This window comes from Giraffa tippelskirchi, chromosome X, assembly GCF_054371585.1.
Source record: "Giraffa tippelskirchi isolate mGirTip1 chromosome X, T2T-mGirTip1v1.2.pri, whole genome shotgun sequence".
Lineage (NCBI taxonomy): Eukaryota > Metazoa > Chordata > Mammalia > Artiodactyla > Giraffidae > Giraffa > Giraffa tippelskirchi.
In genome coordinates, this window is record NC_137289.1 from 89,003,969 (window position 1) to 89,022,905 (window position 18,937).

Genomic DNA, 18,937 nt, shown 5'->3' on the forward strand with positions numbered 1-18,937 from the left:
ATTGCACAGGAGGCGGTGACCAAAATCATCCCAAAGAAAAAGAAATACGAGAAGGCAAACTGGTTGCCTGAGAAGGCCTTACAAATAGCTGAGAAAAGAAGCAAAAGGCAAAGGAGAAAGGGAAAGATAGCTGTGGAAAATTCTAGAGATGGGAATATCAGACCACTTTACCTGCCTCCTGAGAAACCTGCATGCAGGTCAAGAAGCAACAGTTAGAACTGGATACAGAACAATGGACTGGTTCAAAACTGGGAAAGGAGTATGTCAAGGCTGTATACTGTCACCCTCCTTATTTAACTTATATGCAGAGTACATCATGAAAAATGCAGAGCTGGATGAATCACAAGCTGGAATCAAGATTGCCAGGAGAAATATCAACAACCTCAGATATGCAGATGATAGCACTCAAATGGCAGAAAGCAAAGAGGAACTGTTGATGAGGGTGAAAGTGGAGAGTGAAAAAGCTGGCTTAAAACTCAACATTCAAAAAACTAAGATCATGGCATCTGGTCCCATTACTTCATGGCAAATAAATGGGGAAAAAATGGAAACAGTGGCAGACTTTATTTTCTTGGGCTCCAAAATCACTGTGGATGATGACTGCAGCCATGAAATTAAAAGATGCTTGCTTCTGGAAGAAAAGCCATGTCAAACCTAGACAGCATATTAAAAAGCAGAGACATCACTTGGCCGACAAAGGTCCATATAGTCAAAGCTATGGTTTTTCCAGTAGTCTTATACAGATGTGAGAGTTGGACTATAAAAGAAAGCTGAGTGCCAAGTGATGCTTTTGAATTGTGGTACTGGAGAAGACTCTTGAGAGTCCTTTGGACAGCAAGGAGATCATACCAGCCAATCCTAACAGAAATCAACCCTGAATATTCACTGGAAGGACTATGCTGAAGCTGAAGCTCCAAAACTCTTGCCATCTGATGTGAAGAGCTGACTCACTGGAAAAGACTGATGCTGGGAAAGATTGAGGGGACGAGAAGAAGCGAGTGACAGACGATGAGATGGTTGGATGGCATCACCAACTCAATGGACGTGAGTTTGAACAAACTCTGGGGGATAGTGAAGGACAGGGAAGCCTGGTGTGCTGCAGTTCATGGGGTCGTGGTCAGACATGACTTAGCGACTGAACAACAAATGACATATGATGTTGAGCATCTTTTCATATGCTTATTTGCCCTCTGTATAATCTTCTTTGGTGAGGTGCCTGTTATGGCCTTTTGCTCATTTTTAAATTGAGGTGTTTAATTGAGGCAGTGGTTCACTATCTCTGGGACCCACTGTTCCAAATGGGAAGGTGACAACAATTCATATCATTGTTCTTCTATTTCTGACCACTTTCAAGATTTTCTCTTTTTCTTTTGTTTTCAGCAGTCTGACTACAACATGCCTATGTGTGGTCTGCATTGTATTTAACATGCTTGCTTAGGGCTTACTGAAATTTCTGAATCTCTAAGTTTGTCTTTCACAGATTTGGGGAAAATTTCAGCCATTATTGCTTCAAAAAATTTTTTTATGGCCCCTTCTCTTTCTCTTCTCTCTTACTGGTATTCCAAATGTACACATGGTAAACCTTTTTACATTTTTCCACAGGTCATTGAGATTCTTCACTTTTTTCTAATCTTTTGATTTTCAGATTGGCTAATTTTTATTGATCTATCTTCAATTTAACCCTTTCTTCTGTCATTGCCAATATGCTATTGTTGTTTAGTTGCTTAGTCCTATCTGAATCTTTTTCGACCCAATGGACAGTAGCCCACCAGGCTCTACTGTCCATGGGATTTCTCAGGCAAGAATACTGGAGTGGGTTGCCATTTCCCTATCCAGAATTTGCTATTAAGCTTATTCAAATTTTAAAAAAACTGAAATATAGTTGACATACAATATGTTAGTTTCAGGTGCATTACAGTGGTTTGATATTTGCATATATTATAAAATGATCACTGTAAGTCTGGTAACCATCTGTCCCCACAAAGTTATGATATTACTGACCACATTCCTTATTCTGTATATTACATCCCTGTTGCTTATTTATTTTATAACTAGAGGTTTGTAGCTCTTTTTTTTTTAAGATTGTCTGATTATAGATTTATTGGTGAATTTTTTTTTTACTATGTCTAGTTTCCAAATTTTATACAAGGAAGAATGCCCTTTTCTGCAATGAGAAAAAAAGAATCAATATTAATTAAACATCTCTCTTATCCCCTAGGGTAAGTTTGACCTTTTAGCCTCTAAGATTATGGAGTTGTTAAGTCCATCTGTATGACAAAATTATTTACAAAGTCTTAGTTAAGACATAGACCTCACACCTATCACAAGAATTAACTTAAAATGGATCACAGACATAAATGTAAAATACAAAACTATTGAAGATAACATAGGCTAAAACCTATATGACCTTGGTTTCCCTCCAGTAGGTAATGAAAACCACAGAAATTTGCAGCCAAGTGAGAGTCATGCTCAGACTGGTGTTGTGTAGAAGTTGCTTGGACAGACTGGCATAAGCAAAAATGGTCAAAGATCATGCAAGGGGCAGTCTCTGCATTCTTTTCTCTATGTGTGTGCACATGTGAGGTTTGTAGCTCTTAATCCCCTGCACCTATTTCACCTCTGCAACCTCCCTCTCCCGTGGCAACCACCCATTTTCCCCTCTGTATCTATGAATCTGTTTTGATTTTTAAACTTCAGATATTATATTTTTCAGTTCTGGAATCTTTTGTGTATAGTTTCTACTTCTTCAAGATTTATTACCTTTTCACTTGTTACAAGCATATTTTCCCCTATGCCCTTGAGCATAGAAATAAGCTGCTTTAAAGTCCTTGTCTGCTGATTTCAACATCAGAATCATCTTGGGGTTGGTCTCTACTGACTGCTTTTCCTCTTGAGCGTAAGTCACATTTTCTTTCTTTTTCCGTATAGTAGTTTAGAATTGAATCCCAAACTTTCTGAATGATATGTTGTAGAGATTCTGAAATCTGTAAAAAGTACTGATTTTTTGTTTTAGCTATTTTTCATTTAATTTCTCTAGAATGAAAATTCCAAGTTCTATTTCTCTGCATTGGGTATAGCAGGATTATCCATTCAGTTATTTTAGACTTACTGAGGGTGCTTGGAATCAACCCTATGCATGCATAGCTTAACAGTCTGCCAGAGATTTGGGAAGGGTTTATACAGAGAATTAGGGCTCCTCCTCAGTGGTTTCTCTCCTGGGATATCTCCTTAGCTTTCAGTGGCTATAATCATCCTGAATCTGTTCTCTCATTCCTCAAACTATAAGACTGCAAGTTTCTATCCAAGTTTTATCTATCTCCATATTACAGCAACTGTAGCCTCCCATGGATGAAAAGCTATAAAAACACAGAAAACCCTTTCTTTTTTTTCTTTTAGAAAACCCTTTCAAATGACCACTTTTCTCTGTGCTATAGTGCAAACGGCATTATAACTGGGAATTTTAGGGCCTGTATTAAAATTCTAGCTTGGCTACTTTCTAGCTATGTTTACCTTGGGTCAGTTCTCAGTTCTCATTTCCTCATTCTAAAATGGGAATAAGAATGTTTGCTTCATGCGGTTGTTAAGAATATAAAGTGAGATAATACACGAGATATGGAAAATAGGCTCAGAGGGGCTATGATTGTCCTATTAAGTGGTAGGAGTCATTGGTTACTCCAGATCTGACCATGCTTTTTCTGCTATATCATACTGCTTCCATCTAATGACTACCAACTCTACCTTTCCCTCCCAAAGACACCTGCAAGTACCTACTATGATCTAATTACCAAGTTGAGCTCAAAGAACATAGTAACCTAAAGTTCTTACCCACAAGGAGATCCAAGTACCATTACCTTCTAATTGGTGACTGCCCTACAGTCTATGTCTCCTTTTGTTCACTCTCAGGGCCTCCAGATAGCTGTTTTGTTATATTCTGCTCAGTCTGTAACTGTTATCTATAGGAGGGGTTGGCCTGATAACAATCTACTCTGCTGTTACCAGAAGTGGAACTGCTATCTGTGGATTTTTGGTTTTGCTATCTATCTGTTCAGTCTGTTTTTGTGCCATGATATATGGAAAAATTAAAAAATTATGCTGCTTCACTGTCTCCATCTTCCCAGAATCACATGCTATCAGAATCTTTGTCCAGATTTCTTTTGCTCTAAAGGGCAATACTTGGTCTGAATTTAACTGCTAGAGAGTTAGGGACCAGTAGTGTAGTAGTATAACTACTCATCTCCCACCCCTTCATACCTGACGTTGTCTTGGCTATTCCCTGATCTGGTAATGCTCCAAATTTCCGATGCTGTTCATACCAGTCATTCACTGTCATAGATGCCAGACTTGGATAACCAGCTCCAAATACTCTGCAAGAATCACACTGCATTTAGAAAAGTAAACATAAATAGCACTATTAAAAAGCCTCTTCTCTTTAGTGGTAAAGCTTGTGTCTGTTTCCTCCTTGCTCCCTTATCCAGCTATCCTCTGAGGAGTTGTGTAAATTCCTGTGAGGACAGTGAAGAGAGACTTCCAGGGAGGAGAATTAAAGGCAAGAGCTTTCACGAGAAGATAAATGCCCAGAGTTATCTCCCAATAAGCAATCTCAAAGGCTAATGCCCCACAGAATGATGATATAATGGAAGGAGTATTTATTCTTGGTGGGTCTAAAAGATACACAGAGGAAGGAGATTCTTCTGCAACCTTATGGAAAAGGTTAATCTTTAATCTCAGAGTTAAAACCTAGATAGGCAAACATGACCATTTGAGAATTGCAGCTGAAGGAAACAATGGGAAACAATTTTAAGGGCTACAATTCTCCTTTAGATTCTTTTTTCCTTCTTTCTGCATTTAATTCATTATTTATGTATTTATTTTTGCTGGTTTCCTTTTGAGCCCATTTTTAAGCTTAAGTTTGTAAGGGAAATGTCTGATGATGAGAGACACAGAGAAAGTATTGGAAGGGATAATATTCCTTTGATGGAAGAACAGTCTCCCCTGGTGAAGCCATGACCTTTATTTAACAATGCCCATTCTGTTACTCATGCACTGTAAATGAACTATAAAAATAGGGGGCTTGCAAAGGCAACCCACTTTTTAATACCACCTACTTGGCTTGGGCTGTGTTCCGAGTGAGAACAAATGGTTTCATTGGAGGCCTGTCCTGACGAGATGACTGAGAAGTCGATGCCTAAAAAGGAAATTAATTATCAGAAGTGTATTTGTCATTGTGCCCACCCTGCTATGCAGGCTCTTAAGTCTTTAGGTGCTTGAAAAACCCTATTTATCAGACTCTAAGATATATCAGCAGAATACCAATGGTGGAGGTTGGTTAGCTCTCCTGAGATGGCCCAAGTATCATGCTGGAAAGGGAGGAAGAGAAAGCTCTCCCAGGAATCATTTCACAAGTGAAAAATTACTTGACTTTAAAACACTCCCCTCCAAAGAGGCAGATTCCAAAGCTTTCTTCCATGTTCCACCTAAACCTCTTGAGCTGAATTTGAAGCCCCTTTCCTCAGCCTGGCTTTCAGGGCTAAAGCTGAATTATTAAGATCTTTCTGTTAAAACCCTATCCAATGTAATTATGCTATTAAATGTCAAGAGCTCCCTAGGGTGTTTTAGAAGTGGATGTTCCTAAATGCAAGAGAGGGAGGAAGAATGGGTTAGTATCTTTCATATACAGGTGTATAGCAATGTTTCAAGGAATGTTGGCTGTTCAGGGGCATACCGAAACAAACTATGGTCTAAGAAAAAATGTTCACTTTGTAACTCCATCACTTACATAGCCAATCCCAATACCAAATGAGAGAGAATAAAAACAAAGAAGGAGACAGGAGGATCCAGAATAGTCCAGCCTCATAGTGTTTGAAACTCACTCATCTAGATATGAGAGAAGGCAGTGGTACCCCATTCCAGTACTCTTGCCTGGAAAATCCCATGGACAGAGGAGCCTGGTGGGCTGCAGTCCATGGGGTCGCTAAGAGTCGGACATGACTGAACGACGTCACTTTTACTTTTCACTTTCATGAACTGGAGAAGAAAATGGCAACCCACTCCAGTATTCTTGCCTGGAGAATCCCAGGGACGGGGGAGCCTGGTGGGCTGCCGTCTATGGGGTCACACAGAGTCGGACACGACTGAAGCGACTTAGCAGCAGCAGCAGCATCTAGATATGCTCAAGGGGCCTTAAAGGTTTAGAATATTAATTGTTCATTCTTTGATTCTTTAACATAAGGAACTAGGTTGATGTTACCCTGAGGCAAAAGCTCCTGGGTTAATTAGTACAAATCAAATTAGCAAGAGAGTTCTCTGAGGATTTAAATGCCTGCAACTAGTTGATTAATTCAAATAATTCATGTTATATCCTGAACCAAAAAGTAAGTGGTAGCAGAGCCCGATATTTTTTTTTCTTTTCTATAATTCTTCCCTCTTCCTTTTTTTTTTTTTCACAAACCCTTGTGTTGAGGGCTGACTTTCAATAGATCGCAGTGAGGCAGCTGCTCTATGTATGAAACTCTGACACAGAGCCCAATATTTTGAAAAATCAGCTCCAAAACAGTTACGGTCTTCAGATATAGCCAAAGTGGTGTTATACCAAGTTTTCTTTACCATTATGCCTGACATTTTGTGCACACAGAGGTCCTTGCTGTGTCTCATACTTGGGTGACCTACGGTGTGAGTCTATCACTGTGTAAGGTTAACGTTTGATTTCTCCCCCAACCAAAACACATTTCATGTCTTTTATCTTCTTTTTAAGTTTTTGCTCTCTCTTCTCCAGTTTCACTTTTCTTCTTCATTTGCATCCTATCCCTCTTCCTGTTTATTACAGTCAAGCACAGATTTTCAAGGCCCACCTCCCTATGCCTTCCTTCAGCAGTCATGATTGCCTGTGTGCTAAGTTGCTTCAGTCGTTTCTGACTCTGTATGACTCTATGGACTGTAGCCTGCCAGGCTCCTCTGTCCATGGGATTCTCCAGGCAAGAATACAGGAGTGAGTTGCCATGCCTTCCTCCAGAGGATCTTCCTGACCCACAGATCAAACCTGCATCTCTTATGGCTCCTGCATTGGCAGGCAGGTTCTTTACCATTAGCGCCACCTGAGAAGCCCCCACAGTCATGAGTGCTCACAGCCAAAAGCAGTTTTCACTTCAGAGAAGACTCCCCCTTCTCCTGGCATGTCACGAAATTACAAAAGACGAGAACTATGTTACAGGTTAGCAAGCATGAAGGAACACTACTGTAAACTAGACAGAAAGCTATCCTAGAGAACCTTCAGCCTTCCTCCACTAATGTTAATAAGAACAGTGATTTTATGGAAACATGAAAGGATTTTAATTTGATTACTCTCCTGTAGAAGATTCAAATCTCTGACAGTAGCTTTTTGAGCTCCTTAGGCAGTGACCAGGCTTACCTCTTTTGTGGAGTCTTTTCCTCTCAAGATCTTTATCTCCTGGTCAATGCTCTCAATCTCTTCTAAGCTGATACCAATCCACCTTCGAAGGTGAAGGAGGTAATATTCACGAACACGCTCATCATCTGCTTGACCACTTTCCACAGCAGATTTCAGTGCAGACAACCTATGCTCCACCTCCTTCTTCTGCTTGTATCTGTTCCACAGAAAAGTATTACCCATGAACTTAAAAATAAAGAGGTGCTCCTTGAAAAGAAGGCCAAAATACGATTTTACTTCTGCAAATGATCAGGTAGTAACGATGCTGATTTTCACTTTGGCAAAAATACTGATTTTATACCTCAAAATTTGCTACCAAGGCCATTCTCTCAAGACTACAAGGCAAGGAAGGGATCAGCAGAGGCGAAGAAATACATTCTAAAGCCAGAGAAATATAGAGGAAACCTGATCTGAGCAACTCTTCTCATCATCTTTCGAGATGGGAGTACTTTAGTAATTTTATGACATCAACCTTTATTAGGTTAGGTGCTTAGTATCATACAATGTCCATTTGGGAATTATAGTTTCAAATAATCATAGAATTTTAGAGGTTATTTACCTGCCATTGATGCAGGAATTCCTAAAAAAATGGTCATCTCTTTTCTTCTGGGCAAAATGTTTCCAGCTCTTCTGACTCATCCTGTATAAAGACTCTTATCCACCCTGCCTGCCTTTTTCAAGATGCATTCTAGTATGTCATCTATCACTCACTGGACAACTATTTACTGAGTACCTATTGTGTGACATGCACTATTCTCAGTGCTTGAGCCACAACAGTACTTACAAGAGAGTCCTTGCTCTCCTGACGCTTTCATTCTAGTGTGAGCAGACAAAAAGAAATAGATGAGTCAGGTGGTGATAAGTCCTCTGAACAAGCAAAAAAAAATACAAACACAAGCTAAATTGGGTAGAATGATGGTGTGAAAGTAGGGGTGTTCAGGAGAGACTTCTCTAAAGAGGTGACACTTGAGCAAAGACTTCAAGGAAATAAGTACAGAAGCCATGACAGTATCTGGAAGAGTATTCTAAGGGGGAAAAGCACATACAAAGGTCCTTGGGTGAGAGAGTGCTGCCCTGACATGTTTGAGGAATAGCAAGGAGGCCAGTGCGGTTGGCATGGAGTGAAGATGATAGGAAATGAAGTCAGAGAGCTAGCCAGGGCCATAGAGAACCCAATCGGCTAATAAGACATGAAATATCAGATGTCATGTTTTCAATGAGAAGAGAAAGTCACTGGAAGCTTTAAAATAGAATACATGACATGAAAACTTTTTAACGGACTACTTTGACTGGACTGTGGGAGGCTGGGAAGCAAGGGTTGAAGCAGGAAAATCAATTTAAGAGGGTACTGCCACAATCCAGGTTGAGTGACTTGAAATAGGGAGGTGGTAAGATCCAGATGTAATTAAAACATAAAGCAGTATTTGTTGATTTATTGGATGTAAGGGCTTGAGGGAAAGAGGAATAAAGGAAAAACTCCAGTTTCCAAGAGAAGTATCTTGAAATACCTATGTCTGGAACTCTACTCCAGATCTCCAGGATCAGATGCTTCTCTGCAGGTGTTCACTCAAATCTGGAATTCTTAACCTGAGTTCAATGGACAGAGTTTGGGGAGGCAGGGTGTCCCTGAACTCCCCCAAATTTTGTATAGAACTCTATTTGTATGCTTTTTTTTTTGTTTTTGCTGAGGAGATGTTAAAGGAGGTCCATGACCCACAAAAAGTCAAGAACCACTGCTCTGGAAACATTCTTTATTATAAAAACTTTTAAGCTCTTCTATTCCTTTTAATTAACAAGTGGGCACTTTATGCAATGTTACAAATAAATGTCACAGCACCATCATAGGTGGCCTTCTGAGTAAAACACTACACAGGTCAATTCCTAGTTCATGAATGCTATCACAGATATCATTGAGAACATTAAACTCTGATGCCACTCCTACCCCCACCCTCTTTCCTGGATGTACCTAAGTCAGAAAAAAAGAATACCAGGACCTTAAACGTATATAACCTGGGGTAAATTCTGAGTGAGTCTTCTGGGCCTCTGAATAAGGTTCTTATGCTTCCTTTCCTACCCTCCACATATATGCAGTCTAATCACACTCTCTGGTCTTTCTTCTCTACTTCCTTTGCTCCTATGACTTTGTTCCTAGTCATCTTTGGGACTTCTAAGCTCCTGAATACCTGATCTTTGAGGCCAGTGTGTTTTAAATCTTTCTTAGCAGAAGAATCCTTTCTTCTTATGAGAGCTTATTTCGAACTCCAATAACTAATAAAAGATAAAACTACCTTGGTTAAATCAGAGAAAGGCTCCCAACATCTCCCCTACCTAGGCACTGTGACGAAGTCTTAGGGTTCCAGGAACAGACTGTAAACCCCTGTCCTAGACCTTCATCACTGTTCTAGATTTCCTATGGTGAGCCACGACAGGCAAATAATCCCTGTCACCCTTCTGACTCTGGGCAACTTTCATCATTCCCCTTTTTTGTTCCCAAGCTGCTAAAGAGAGCTAACCAATTGCAAATTTAATGCGTCAACTACAAATTTGTATGATCAAACTTCAGTGCAATGGTCATTCTTGTTCAGTTATCGTCTTCTTCATCTTTTGTGGATTCCATGCCACCATCATGCTAATCAGATGACCAGTCAATGGATATATTCAACTTCCCTTTTTACCTTCAAATCTTTATAGTGTCAGCTTTTCTTCTCTTTTCTTGCCTTTAAGGAGGCAATGTTGTCTTTACCAAGGAAATGTATTTACCATTCCACTCTGGCTATCAATCCAGTCCCCATGCACATTCTTCCAGGCCTCACTCAATCAACTATCTTCCCTTGTCATTTGCAGTTACAATTTTTCACTTTACCGGTGCCTTTCCCCTAACCTGTTCTGTCTTTTCAAATGATCACTCTTCTCTCTTTTCTAAACAACACTAGAATTGGTACTTTGAAGACCTGAGTTTAAATCCTAGCCTGGCCACTTACTAGCCATGTAACTTTGGACAAGTCAATACTTAGAGCCCATTTCCTTATTTCTAAAATGGGATAATATCTGCTTCATGGCACTGTTAAGAGGATCAAATGACCAATACTCATGAAAGTGCTTTGTAAGCAGCAATATAAATAATGTTAGCAGATGAGAAAAATTAAAAGTTGAGAGGGGCTAGATGATGCCCCATCTATTAGGTGGCAGAAATTGGATGGGTCACCCCAGGTCTGACTCAAAAGCCCAGGCTTCTTCTGCTATACCATATTGCTTCCATCTTTCTGATGACCACTCTGTCCTTCCCAAAGATACAAGTACCTACCATGATCCAAGTACTGGTTTGGGTACCAAGGATATACAATGATATAATTACAATACTAAGGATACAAAATTAGTCATGGTTTCTGACCTTTAGAAGTTCCAAGTCTAGAGAATAACAGACAGTTATGCCCAGATAAGTAACAAAAACTAAATGCTATAGTATCTGGGAGGGGAGACAGGTAGGGAGAAGCTTCAAAGAGGACATGACATTTGTTCTCTATCTTCCCCAGGCTTCTTTCTATAAGTACTTCCATCTGTACCTTGTTGAGTCTCTTATCTCTGACTGCTCTTTTCTTTCTCATCCTTCTTCCTTAATTTGCCCCAAGGTTTTATCCTTGGCTTTTTTTCTCTCTGCATGTTTTTTTGTGGCAATCGATCCATACCCATCGATGTTCGTAAATTTTTAGCACTAGCTGCAAAACAGTCTCATAAGTTTTAGTTAACACATTTCCATCTGTTTATGGACACAGCTGTCCAGTTGTCACATCAGAACTGAAATTCAGTAAGTCTTAAACTAGACTCATTACTTGCCCAGCTTCTACTTCTCCACTTTTGTCAAAAGAATGTAGGTTCAATTAATCAACAAGACTTACACTTACTCCTCAAAGATGGAATTAAGAGTAGAGAAGATACATGAAAAAACAAGCTTTGAGAGAGAGAGAGAGAGGACATACTATTTAGGTGTTTTATGTAGGATGACCTCAGTGTGTAAAGTCATGAGGCAGAGGATGGAGGACTTACACAAATTGAATAAGAATTTAAACAATTTGTTTTCTAATCATATAAATGCTTCTTGCAAAAGTAGTATCTCTGACAGTTGTAACTTCATTATCATTTCTTCCCAGTTGAAGTACTATGATAACATGTTAACTTGTCTTTCTGCATCTCTCTTCTCTTTCAGTGTTCCATACACATCACTTCCTTATAGTCCTCTGACCATACCACTTTTAGCTTCTGCCAAACCAGACTATTCTCCATTTCCTGTACGTACCTCAAACTACCTTGCCTTAGGCTTTTTTTGCTCGTGTTGCCCCCACACGCCACTTGTCAACAACCATACATATTTTTTGAGCACTTTCTATATACCAGGCCCTGTGCTAGACATACCACAGAGAACAAGAGAGAAATGGCTACTGCTCTCATGGAATATACATTCTAGTAGTGAAGAAAGACATAAATGAAGAGCATTTCCCCCAAAGAGAACAACATGTACAAAGATTCTGTAGAAGGAAAGAGCTGGATCTGTTCAGAACTGAAAAAAGGCTATTATGGCAGGAGTCCAGTGAACAAGGGGAGTACAATATATGATGAGACTGGTGAGAGGCAGATGCAGATCATCCATGTCTTTGTAGTTAATAGCTTGGATATTTTAGGTAAGACATGCTGCTGGCCTACGTGGAGGTATGACAGTGGAGAAAGAGATAAACAGAAGGATATTAGGTATATTTTGTAGCTGGAACTGGTAGGCCTTGTTGATGGACTGGATGTGGCGATACAGAAAGGAGGAACTTCTGAAGCCAACTCCTAGATTTCTATCTTAAAACAACTGGGTGAATGGCAGTCTCTTTATTGAGATCATTAGGACTTGGGTGTAAGGGCACATTTGGGTATTAAAAAGTCAGCAATTCAATTTAGGGCAAGTTAAGTTTGAGAAGTCTGTGAAATATCCACATACAGTGCTGGAAGCATGAGTCTGAAGGTCAGGCAAGGCCTGCACTAGTATATAAATATAGTATAATATATGTTATATAATATATAATATTATATATTATATAACATATAATATATAATATATAAATAAGTATATATATGTTAATATAAATTAACAAAAAAGATAATGTTGATATCTCATGTGTTGGGCATTAAAAAAAAAGTTCAAAGATCAAGCTTTCTAACAAAAGAAATACAAATCAAAACAATGAGGTATCTTTCTTGTTTGCCCATCTAGTGCAGCGGAACATACTTTGAAACTCTGTTACTATGGAAAGCAACATTATTACCACCAAGAGTCTTAAAATACTCAAACCCTTTACTCTAGGCACTTACTGGTCCTTCTAGAAATCTATCCTAAGGAAACAGTGAGAGATAGTTATGTTTCTTTGTAGCACTACTTAGAATAGCAAAAAAAATAAAAACCTACCCATTAACAGTCTAGGCATTTGACAATAAAAGATTGGCTTAAATAACTACAATGTAAGACGGATACTATTTAACCATTAAATATCTTGGCTTCAAAAGACAAAGGGAAATCACAATAGGATGTTAGGTTTTAAAAAAGAATAAACGGTATTCCTCCAAATGTATTAACTAAAATAACTATATATCTAAAAGGAAAGACATCAAGAAGTTAACAAAGATCATCTCAGTGCTAAGATGAAAGCTTATTTTTAATTAAAAAAATATTCTGTTTTCCAACTTTCACAATGAGTATTAATTACTTCTACATTCAGGCAAACCTGTAATTTACATTTTTAAATGTACATATACACAATGGAAGGTACATATACACAATGGAATATTACTCAGCCATTAAAAAAAATACATTTGAATCGGTTCTACTGAGATGGATGAAACTGGAGCCCATTATACAGAGTGAAGTAAGCCAGAAAGAAAAACAACAATACAGTATACTAATGCATATATATGGAATTTGAAAGATGGTAATGATAACCCTATATGCGAGACAGAATAAGAGACACAGATGCATGGAACAATTTTATGGACTCTGAGGGAGAAGGTGAGGGTGGGACGTTCTGGGAGAATAGCATTGAAACATGTATATTATCATATGTGAAACAGAGCACCATTCCATGTTCGATGCATGTGACAAGGGCTCAGGGCCGGGGCAATGGGATGATCCAGAAGGATGGGATGGGGAGGGAGGTGGGTGGGGGGTCCGGGAAGGGGAACACATGTAAACCCATGGCTGATTCATGTCAATGTATGGCAAAAACTAATACAATATTGTAAAGTAATTAGCCCCCAACTAAAATAAATAAATTTATAAAATAAAAAAATATAAAAAAAAATTTACATTTTTAACCAAGCTTCTCCTCTCATCTCAAATGCTACTACATTGTGAAATCTTTTCCTTATCCCTCCAACCAGATATGATCACTCCCTGGTCATTCTCCACAACACCATTTGTATCTCTCTATTGCAATTTAGTTGTTGGTTTTGTTTTTTTGGTATAGTGCAATTATTTGGATACCAAATTCACTGTTTAAACTGGTGTATGCCAACAGGCTACCTCTACCTTCTTACAGAGGACATGACACTGAATTCCACTTCATATCAGTCTATCCCATTTCCTCAAAAATCATTCTGTTGCTCACTAGCTCTTAACTGTACTTTATTATTTAAAGCCCTTACCACCTAAAATCACATTTTTATTTACTAGTTACTGTCTGTCTCCTCCACCAAAACAAGAGCTCCATGAGGGCATGGAGTCTGTCTGGTTCTCCATTACCTAGAACAGTTCCTGGCACACAGTAAAGGCTCAATAAATATGTTAAATGAATCAATCAATTCTCAGCTCTTAGACCAGGCCTCTCCTGAGTTTCATGCTACAGATACCTCTACTTGGATGTCTTCTAGGCACCTTAAATGCAACATGTCTCAATACAGAATTCATACTCTCCCCTATCTATTCTTCCTCTTCTATTCTCCATCTCAATGAGTTTCACAGCCTTCCACCTACGTCAGAAACATAGATATCTACCATGCTGCTTCCTTCTACCCTACCTGCCAAAACCAAATGATCACCAGGTTTTCTGCAGATTCAACCCTATAAATAAATATATCCCCCCATCCCTTCTGCCATTGGGGTAGTAAGGCCTCCATCACCTCTGCGACCTAATTGGATCTAATCTTCTCCCTCAGAATGCTTCCTAACTGCTGCCAGATTATGCAAGTTAAAGTGCAAATATGACCTTGCTACTCTTTGCAGGGGAGGGGGGGCGCCCTCCAGTGGATCCCAAGTCATCAACCAAAGTTCAAGCTCTTTAGCATGGCCTAATAGTAGGTAACATACAATATTTACTATGTGCCAGATACTGTGCCAGCTGTTTTACATGGTTTATTTTATTAATGCCTCTTAACCCTATGAGATAGGTACCATTGTTACTTACACTTCACATATGAGGAAACCTGAGGCTCAGACAGGTTACACAAGTTACCCAAAGTTCAATGGCTTATAAGTAGAACTGAGTCTCAAACCCAGGTCTCTGACTCCACCACCTGTACTCAGCTACAAAGATCTAACAATAGCTGACTGAGTGCTTACTGTATCAGACACTGTGCTGAGTTTTTTAAATTCACTTCTCTTCTAATCTTCCTAACTACTTTATAGGACCTATTATCATCCACTGTTACACCTGGGGAAATTAAGGCAGTGAGAGACTAAGCAATCTACCCGAAGTCAGAATGATTAAATGCTGGAGCTGGGGTTCAAACCCCCTTCCCAAGTTCCCAAACAAAGTTGTTCTTTCACCTTCCTCACACCCTAAGCTTTCCCTGGTTTGAACCCTACAACATTTTTCAGTATCCTTTCCCCCTCTTTACCACTTTGTGTTCCAGCATCACCTAATTGCTTACAGTTGTTCCTCACCCCAACACTGTGGTCTTTAATGCCCCTGTAGCTGTTCTACTGCTATTATCTCTGCTGGCTAAAGCCATCCTTTCCTCTTCCTCTACATAATACTCCTATGCATCCTTAAGCAACTCATCACAGGAGTCACCTCTGCCAGGAAGCCTTCTCTTCTCTCCTGCTCCCTCTTTGGTTAGATGCCCTTTCTCTCTGCTCTCCCAATACTTTACACATTTTCTTATCACATCATTCTATAATTTATATCATTTCTATGCTTCTTCTCCTCACCAGATTGTATGCTCCTCCAAGGAAGAGACCACCCATATTCATACAAATCCCCATACCCAGTTTGAATCCCCACCGCCTAGCAAAGCTCCTAAACACTGTGAGCGCTTTCACATGATGAAACTATGCCAGTATTAAGATTAGTTCAGGATGTTACACACCTGATCCAGTATTGTTAGAACAGAGCTTCTCAATCAATAGTTATATGATATGCCTTTCAGAGATACTTACCCCACTGTGAAGTGAAGTGAAGTGAAAGCTGCTCAGTCGTGTCCGACTCTTTGTGACCCCATGGACTATACAGTCCATGGAGTGCCCCACAGTACCGTGTGAATACTGCTATGCTGTGATGAGGGAGAGACTGGAAAACACTGCTACAACTACATTGTGGCTGTTGGCAACCATAAGGTGCTAGGAGTCTGACAGATATGATCATTTCAACCAAGACAGAGGCTTCTTGAAAACCGGAGAGTTTGCTCTAACCAGGGCCTATGCTCAATAAGAACCCAAAGAGTACATACACCATTGTTTCCCACCCCCCAGAAAAAAACATGCACCCTTCCCCAATAGCACTGCCATTAGGCAGTCCTCAAATGACCCACCTCTCTATTTTAGCCTGTCTCTGAGATGCCATAGCAACGATGCTAGGATAGGCCATGGAGGAATTAGCAGTGTTATTTTCAGCTGAGTTGGTCTTGGTTTTGGGCAGCTCAAACTCTGCCACATGATAGTATTGGCACTGAGTTAAGTAGTTTAAAAAGTGTTCTCGAGCCCACTGCAAATGATCTAGACGCTTGCTGGGATTGACTTGTTTCATGGCGAACGCTCCTTGAAATGCTGGCACCATCAGGTACTTCAGGTCGGTGGAAGCGATCTCCTCCAAATCTTCATTTTGGCTGTAAAGACCAGAGTAGGCTGTGAAGTATGGCTAGGCATTCTAACTGCGGCCCTTGCTCCCTGGGGGAGGGGAGGGCTGCGATCGGGGTGGGACAAAGGGAGGCGGCACCTGGAACAGCTGCCGGCTTTCTTCAGTGAAAGTGGCTGAGCACTCACATCCAATGCTTCTGCAAATAACCTAAACTAGGGAGGAGAGTCGTGGGAAATTAACTATCTTGCAAGAGAGGCAGAGAATGCAAACAAGGTACACAAGATCGCAGGGGGAGGTAGGATAGAAAGGCTCCCAGTTTTAAAGGTCTCCTTCACCCAGGCTCAATGGTTGCACCCTTGGTGACTGACCATCATTACCTACGTTCTCTGCCGTTGGTTACTACCCTCTCGCCCATACCTGAACAAGTCGAGCTGCGACAACATTTCAGCAGCCTTCTTCAGGAGATCCAGTCCCTTGAACACCTTATCTTGGATTATTCGCGAGCCGGTGGGTTCAGTTGCGATTTCCACTTCGTCCAAAAGCTGCTTGCTGCTTTCGAACAGCTCGGGGAGCCGCGGTAGCAGTAACTCGTCTTCAGCAGCTGCCATCTTAGGGAGGGAAGAACCCGGAAAACCTCACTTCCGGGGTCAAAGGCAGCCCTGGAAAAGCTGAGCTAGGCGAGAGATGAAGAAACCGGAAGGGGCGCCGCATTGACCCAGCAGCTCCATTGTTACCTAAGCGCCTGAAAACTCCGTAGGCTGCTGTTAAGTCAGCCTAGCAACCGTTTCCATGGACTCATTTTGCCATGCTGCCTATTACAAGTAGTAGACATCTGTTACTGATACACACACGCAAAAAAAAAAAAAAAAAAAAAACAACCCAGGGGCTGCTTTTCGCGTGACTCCTCGTCGCCGACCCGGGGCTGGACTGGGCCATCGGCTCTGAGGAGCGGGTGTGACGAGGCTAAATTCGGAGGCAGGGCGGGCGCGAGAAGGCAGGAGCAGGAGCTGGCCAGGCGAGCGCCTTACCTCGTGAGGCGCTCCCTGGCCATAGGGGCCAGGGGCTCCGAACTCGGCGCAGCTTGCCGGGCTCGCAGGTCTGCGCGCGTGAGAGCGAAGTCAAGTAGCGCCCCCCTCCGGCTTCCGGCCACCCAGCAGCTCGAGCTTTGGGTTCCTACCGGCCAATCCTCGCCCTTCCTCTTCCCCGTGACGTCACCCCTCATATACACACACACACGTTACTGTCACCCCCTTTACACAAACACACAATCAAAAGTCACCCCTCCTATACACACACACACATTTTCAAAAGTCACCTCCTCTGAAAACGTCCTTGAGCCCCTCTCCCCTGCCAAATGAAAATTTTCAGTGCATCTCTGTCAGGACACCTACCACATTATATTACAGCTAATGATTTACAAATCTATCTCCCTTACCAGTATGAGTGTGATTAATTTTTGCCCTCCTCTGGCTAGCCCAGTGCCTGGTACTTATTACGTGCCCAATGCCTTCATATGAATAGAAAAATAAGTGTTCGGTTTGGAAAGCAGCTCTATTAAGCAGAAAGGCGCTGTTCAATACGGTAGCCACTTGCCACATGGGGCTATTGAGCACTTGAATGTGGCTATTTTGAATTGAGATGTGCTGTCAATGTAAAATATACACTGGATTTTGAAAACATTATGAAAAAATAATACAAAATATCTCAATCACTTTTACACTGACTACATGTTGAAATGCTAATGTTTTGTGTATATATTGGGTTAAATGTATTATTAAAATTAATTTCATTTGTCTTCGTTTTTTAAATATGCCTAATAGAAAACTTAGAATTTCATATCAAGTTCACGTTTGTGGCTCACATTATATTTCTTTTTTATTTTAAAATTTGTTTATTTTTAATGGAAGGATAATTGCTTTACAATATTGTGTTGATTTCTGCCATACATCAACATGAATCAGCCATAGGTATACATATGCCCCTCCCACTTGAACCTCCCTTCCACCTCCCACCCCTTCCCATTCTACTGCACTGATGTAAAAATATAATTCCAGGACTTTGAAAGAAGGGATCTCATTGCTTTGAACAAATCAATATAAATATATTCTGATTACCTTAGGATTTTCTTGGTAGCTCAGCTGGTAAAGAATCTGCCTGCAATGCAGGAGACCCCGGTTTGATTCCTGGGTCAGGAAGATCTGCTGGAGAGGGGATAGGCTACCAACTCCAGTTTTCTTGGGCTTCCCTCGTGGCTCAGCTGGTAAAGAATCTGTCTGCAGTGCGGGAGACATGGGTTGGGAAGATCCCCTGGAGAAGGGAACAGCTACCCACTCCAGTATTCTGGCCTGGAGAATTCCATGGACTGCATAGTCCACAGGGTCACAAAGAGCCGGACATGACTGGAGACATTCACTTCACTTCACTTCACTTCACCTTAGGACACACCCTG

General features: G+C 40.7%; 1 protein-coding gene across 5 annotated transcripts in view; it reads right to left on the minus strand.

The window, feature by feature from the left end:
• The window catches only part of IGBP1 (immunoglobulin binding protein 1), a 44,026-nt gene extending 26,411 nt beyond the window's left edge, over positions 1–17,615 (minus strand). The window contains exons 1-7 of one of the 5 annotated variants that reach the window (XR_014075962.1): positions 17,517–17,615; positions 16,906–17,096; positions 16,223–16,516; positions 7,406–7,601; positions 5,106–5,185; positions 4,252–4,364; positions 2,761–2,984 (exon numbers count right to left, since the gene is read on the minus strand). Coding sequence is in view for 4 of the 5 variants with exons in the window: in XM_081566345.1 (XP_081422471.1) it covers positions 4,252–4,364; positions 5,106–5,185; positions 7,406–7,601; positions 16,223–16,516; positions 16,906–17,096 (874 nt within the window). In the remaining variant the exon portion in view is untranslated. Of the gene's footprint in view, positions 1–2,760; positions 2,985–4,251; positions 4,365–5,105; positions 5,186–7,405; positions 7,602–16,222; positions 16,517–16,905; positions 17,126–17,516 lie in introns of those variants that run through there. The other 4 variants (XM_081566345.1, XM_081566347.1, XM_081566346.1 and 1 more) reach the window with 4 other exon arrangements.
• Between the last annotated feature and the right edge of the window lie 1,322 nt (positions 17,616–18,937).